The following is a 6,386-nucleotide window of genomic DNA, read 5'->3' on the forward strand; positions in this document are numbered from 1 at the left end:
GCTGCTGCTGCTGCTGCTGCTGCTGCTGCTGCTGCTGCTGCTGCTGCTGCTGCTGCTGCTAGGGCGTGAGGCCGAGGAGGCGCTTGCCCTCGTCGGAGAGGGTGCAGACGTGGGGCATGTCGCGGAACATCTGGTCGCAGTCGAAGCTGAAGCCGATGACCCACTTGTCGGGAAGTGAAAATCCGACGAAGTCCGCGGACTCGCCGTTGGAACGCGAAGTCCTCTTCAGAGTCAAAGTGGCTATGCGCACGCTGCGGGGCGCGAACTGCTGCAGGTACTTGCGGAGTTCGCAGAGGGTGAGTCCGGTGTCGATGATGTCTTCGACTACGAGCACGTCTTTGTCGCGGAGGCAGTGGAGGTCGTCGCTGACCACCTTCAGCCGCTGCGAACTCGCAGTCCCCACGCACGAACTCACCCGCAAATAGTGTTCGAAAAACGGCGGACAAGTCGCGTCTTCGTCGTAGAGACTCAGCTTCGCGAGGTGCTGAAACAGCACCGAGAAGAAGCTCCGCGAGCCCTTCAGCAGGCACAGGCAGTGCAGCTCCTTGTTCCGGTACACCCGCCGGATGTCGTACGCCTGCACGCGCCCCAAATGCAAAAACAAACTCTCAAGTTTCAAAATTTACTCAAATTCGCGAAAAAATAAACGAAAACTGCGCGAATCGCGGAAACTGCGCGCGCGCTCCGGTGTACGTACACCGCGCAATCGACACCAAACCGCGCAACCGCCGCCCGTCGCCCCCCAACGCCACTTTTCATCACTCACCATTTTTTCCACGCGGTCCATCAGCAGCCCGTTGGGAATTATGATGTTCTCCACGTACTTGTGGTACTGCTTGGGCAGCAGCAAGTCGTCAGGGCTGTATCGAACATCATCGCCGATGAAGATCGGGGGGCTCCCCAGCGCGGCTTCTCTGCGAACAGCAGCCCGCCAGAAACAAAAATTCAAACCACATCTTCCAAACTGCAAAAACTAAACCCACACTCGCCAGTCACAGCCTTCTGGCCAGCCTGTGGGGCCGCAGACAACCCCAGCAACGCGAGCACTGAGCAGCAACCCGCGCAGGCTCACTTCTCCATTTTAGGGGGAACTCGGGTGCAAAAAAGACGCGAACTCGACCAAAAAGAGCACACTGAGGAATTAAAAACTTTAAATGAAGAAGACAAACCCGCGCGACAGCCTCTTCGCCCCCTCCGACGCAGTTCTGACCCCACGGGTGATGAACGGGGTGCAGAAGGCTGGGTTGCGGTGTCGAGCACACAAGTGCACTGCGCCCCCAGGCCCCTCTCCCTTTCAAATGGCTAATTATAAATATAATTTTGCATTTTAAATGTCCTTTTGGAGGGTCTAGAGGGGCTTTTCCGCAGACTCTCCAGTTTCTGCCTAACTCCACTGCCCAGCACCTGCATGCGCCCTCGCAGCAACTCCTAGAGCTGATTTCAGTAGCAGCAGAGCTTCCCTGGGGCTCCTAAGAAACTAAACTTTTATTACTTCTCCACCCTCTCGCGGTGAAGTCCAAAGAAGGGCCCCGAGGGGCTGCAGACACCTCTAAGTTGAAGTGCTGGCAGCACTTGGGGAAACTCCCGGGGGTTTGCATTGAAAGAAAGGCCGGCGAGGGTCTTGGGCAAAAACTGCTGGCCAAAATAAACTCCTTTTTAACTCAAGACCCCCCCGGGGGCCCCCACAGGGACTGCGGGCCTGGGGCCCCGCGGGGGCAGGCTGGGTCTTGGGAAGAACAGTCTGGGGCCCCTGGGGCCCCTGGGGCCCCTTGGGGGGGGGCTTTATTGTCTTAGGCAAAATAGGCCCCACACTTGCACTCAGGCCAGCTCCAAGAGGAGCCCTTGGGGGCCCTAGTGGGAGTGTGGGGAGCTGCTTTAGGCAGCTTAAGTGGGGCCAAAGTGACTTCAAAAAGGCAACTTTTGGGTCTTTATTTCCAGTTTTGACTCCGAGAAGAGTTTGTCGAGAGTTTTGAGTTTGGGGCTGCGCTGTGGGCACTTGGCTGTGGACTTGTGTGGCTGGCGTGGCCTCGCCGCCACTCAAAGAACTCTATGGGAACTTCTACTCATGCTAATTAGCTTAGCAATTAATGTACTCGGATTAATATAATTAATGTACTCTGATTAATATAATTAATGTACTCTGATTAATATACTCAGAATTAGAGGGCACTGAAGGCCTCTTGCAAGTGAGGAAGGCCACAAAGAGCTCCACACAGTTCACATCCCCCTATAGCCCAGAATGAATCCTTTCTTCTGCTCTTTGTGCAACAAGAAGGTGAACTTCGGAGGTTATATATGAGAGAATACAAGTTTATTCTGCAAAATAATTACATGAAGGTGAACTTCAGAGGTTATATATGAGAGAATGCAAGTTTATTCTGCAAAATAATTACATGAAGGTGAACTTCAGAGGTTATATATGAGAGAATGCAAGTTTATTCTGCAAAATAATTACATGAAGGTGAACTTCGGAGGTTATATATGAGAGAATGCAAGTTTATTCTGCAAAATAATTGCATGAAGGTGAACTTCGGAGGTTATATATGAGAGAATACAAGTATATTCTGCAAAATAATTACTAGAAGGTGAACTTTGGAGGTTATATATGAGAGAATACAAGTAAATTCTGCAAAATAGTTGAAGTTCACATCGAAAAGCAAAGCTTTTGCGGCTAATGGGACTCTGTGAAGTCCAGAACTAGGCTGGGCAAACGATCCTTTCAAGGACTTCATAGGTAGTGAGGACTATGTACCCCGGGCTCAGAATTCAAAGTTTTTGTTTCTTGCATAGCTGGTTATGAAGAGCCACTTTGGATCCAAGCTGAGCTTATCGCAGCACAAGTGGTTGCTGTTCCTGGACTGTGCATAGTGAACGGCCCCAAGTTTCTAAACAGCAGCTCAGAATGAAGCAAAGTCAGAAGAGTCCCACGATAATGGGTAACTTCAAGAACTGTGTGGAGCTCCGCAGCGGGAGCGCCATGCGAGCAACTGGAAAGCCTGCACTAGAGAAGCCCAAAGAACATTTAGACCATTAAAAGCAGCCCAAAGAACATTTAGACCATTAAAAGCATATCCTTTAGAGCAGCCGGAGATGTGGGGCAGAGCTCAACAATGTCGCACGAGCCTAGCCCAAAACGGTGCAGCACTTAGTGTTCTGCGCATGCAGCATTATTAGAAAGTTCACACCTAAAAAGCCCAGCTGCTGCAGCAGACTTCACAGGGCGTCTTTGGCTGAAGTCCAGCGGTAGAGGCTGGATGTGCCACCAAAACAGCACACGGGGGCAAACAAAGCGAGGAACACCGGCGAAGAGAAAGAGAGATTCCATTCCTTGCTTTGGAAGGGTCTATCTGGCCTCCTCTGCCATTTTTGGGAAGGAAAGTGTTAAGTACAGAGAAGGCTAATCATGTACTAGTGAGGCGAAGCCTTGATCACTACAAAATCAGCTGCAGAACTTATATGAAGTGCACGGCCAGGCTGCTGCACTCCCGGACTTGTGCAACTGTTGCACAGCTGCTGCTCATGCGCATATTTTTCAGCAAGCCAGTGTTGAAGGGAACTCCAACGATTGCTGCTAAAGGAACAACCCCTACAAAATGCAAGCGCATGGAAATTCAGCAAGACTAAATAGGAGAGCACCACGAGGTTCTCAAGGGCACCCCAGGAGAATTAGGATGCGCTAATATAGGAGTAGAACAGAGGCTATGTGACCAAACTGGATCCGGCGTGCTGTGCTGCATGTACCTCGAGAATATCATAAACAAGAGTGGCTGGTGGCTGTTGTAGCACTGGTTTCATTGTCACTTCTGCAAAGGAAAGCAAAGGAACGTGCTGGAAGAGTTAGTCAAAATCCACTGAAGGGGAAGTTGGGAAAAGTTAACAGCGGTGTTTGCAGCCCCAGGGGGAAAAGGTGTGGCCATGCAAGATAATGAATACTGTATGCACAGCCATGTGGGAGAAGGAAGTGAAATTTCTGTCACGTATTCACAACTGCTGTCAGCCACTAATGGCGCACTGCAACAAAGACCACCAACTTAGTGCAAACGCTGCCTGCAGCACAAACAAAAGCAATATTTCTTTCTCGGCGCTCCGATGTGCTTGCGGGGGGTTACAGCTCCAGTGCTCTTGGCAGCCCCAATCCCTGAGGCTGGTTGAACAGCACACCAGGCCTTACCACCAAAAGACTAAATTCCTTTGCGCTTCTACTCATTCGATTTATCTTGCCAATTAACAGACTCAGAATTATATGACCCTGAAGGCGTTTTCTGGACTATTCCATAGAGCTGCACACAACACCATTTGACACTGAGGGCGTTTTTTGGGCTGTTCTACAGTGCTGCGCACAACAGTGGGAGTCCGTGCTGCGTAGTTTGGGCAGTAGTGTCCAACTTGATTGATTGGCCACGTCTGTGTAGCTGCTTTCATACTGGCGGATCGCACATCATTATTGTGAATACATCTCAGGGTGCGTCAACCCCCGTAAGAACGCGCCCAGTATGTCGAAGACCGCGACGTTGCATGCTGGCTGCAGGGTAATCCAAAAGGCAGTGTGCCGTACTCGAGAAAGTCTCTTTGATAACATCACAAAGGCATACTCCTTGCGATCTGACTTTTCGATTCAGTTGGCGCCCACGACAAAAACCTGCATTGTACTTTCAATACAGCGACCAGAGAAGCTGTGTGAAGGGCGGTTTTTGTTGCTTACCCGTAAACAGCACATGCCACGCTGGAAAACGTGACTACTGCCCACATCAAAAAATGAAATTTGACCCCAAACCCTTGCAGAGTCACCTGATGGCAAGGCATGTGCAGGCACAACGGCTGAGGTGGCTGTGATACTCTAAGCGCACGCTTCACGTGGAGCAAGATGCATGAAAGAGCAAACAAAAGATGGCGATTAGAATGATGAGGAGATGTCCTTTGAGGACCACATAGTTGTGCCTGGCAAGTTTCCAGCGAAATTGGTAGTATACGAAGCCACCCGCCAAGGCCCATGACAAAGTTTGGCATTTCCATCTGGTTGCGAAGAGCATTTCTTCGTAATACCCATGTAACATGGCCAAGAATTCGCGCAGCAAGGGCACCACAAGCTTTCAAGTTTCCGTGTGAGCACGGTAAACCGGGCATGCTACAGTGACAGGCTTTACCCGTTGTCGCATCAGCCGCTGACAAGCTTCATCGCGGCTTCGAGTGGCGGCTTCCCACAGCCAGCACACTCTCACGGGAATGCTTGCCTCGGAACGAGGCAGGTATGCTGTGTTCTGAGGCAGCTAGCTAGGCACGAGGTAGGTTTGCTGTGTTCTGAGGCAGCTAAGTACCTTTTGTGGGTCGCGCGTCCCGCCTGTTGCTGCTGACATCTATTTTCGGCACTTACAGGTGGCAGCTGATAGTCAAGGTGACGCTCCTAGCTGTTGACTCCATCACAAGCGCGGAGTCTGAAGTAATGATTGCTCAGACCCCGACAATCCGGGGAATAAAGCGCGAGTTGACGCACCGCACTTGGAGAGCAGATAGGCGGCTTTTATAGATGCATGTTCTACTACTGTAAACTAGTTGACGATTGCCTAGAAAGTGGCTGTGTCAGTGAGCCAAGCTAGCAGATAGACTGCGTAAGCCAACATGAGTGGTAGACACCCTTCCAACACAGTTGAAAAGGGGAAAAAAACCATTATTGCAACGAACAGACCCGTTTGCTGCCAAATAGTGATACGTTGAAAGGCAGTAAACTGAGTGACCAAGGACTGTTTGGCTGGCAGAAAGTGTCAATTGCTGAGCGGTCTTAGTGGTATTTGCAGCGGGACCGTTCGTGATGCTTCTCCAAGGCGAGAGTCTCCGCCAAGATGTCTGTCCTAATGCGCCGACTGAGGAATAAAGAATGCTCAATGCGTTCACTATTAATGCGTTTTTAAGCCTTCAAGTGCATTATTAATTGACATTTTGCCCAGGTCCATCACAGGTTCGACGGGTCCCCTCGTTCCATGGTTTTGTTGGAGGCAGTCATCCTTTTCCTTTTGTTTGAAGAATAACGCTTACACTACTTTGGCTAAGGGCGGGGTTGATTTATACCGAAGCGCTCACAGCCTTTCTAAAGTGCTGCCCGCCTTGGTTTCTGGCGGTGTCTGGCTGCTGTGGGGACTCCGTCTGGGGATCTTGCACAACACTGGAGATGAGTAAAGGCATTGTTTGGGAAATATTCGTGAGACACTTAAAGCGCAAGCAAGACGCAGCGTTTTCTTAGCTGAGCAGCGATCTGCAGCTCTGCAGCAAACGCAGGCGCAGGCCGGGCACGGAAACTTGGCGCTGCAGGAGCAGCAATATGCTGGATAAAAACTTGGAGAGACGACGGATATGCATATGTAGAGGGATTTGCAGACAAATCATTCAAGAAT

At 50.6% G+C, this 6,386-nt stretch overlaps 1 protein-coding gene across 1 annotated transcript; it reads right to left on the minus strand.

Annotated features, from left to right (window-relative positions):
- Window positions 1-58: 58 nt before the first annotated feature.
- Window positions 59-1,080, minus strand: ENH_00009750 (hypoxanthine-xanthine-guanine phosphoribosyl transferase, putative; the record flags this gene model as incomplete). The annotated part of the gene is made up of 3 exons (XM_013578749.1): window positions 59-577; window positions 767-914; window positions 1,073-1,080. The coding sequence occupies 3 exons, from the start codon at window positions 1,078-1,080 to the stop codon at window positions 59-61; spliced, it is 675 nt and encodes a 224-aa protein (XP_013434203.1).
- Window positions 1,081-6,386: the final 5,306 nt, after the last annotated feature.

This window comes from Eimeria necatrix, genomic scaffold, assembly GCF_000499385.1.
Source record: "Eimeria necatrix Houghton genomic scaffold, Enh_scaff1293, whole genome shotgun sequence".
NCBI classification, from domain to species: Eukaryota; Apicomplexa; class Conoidasida; order Eucoccidiorida; family Eimeriidae; genus Eimeria; species Eimeria necatrix.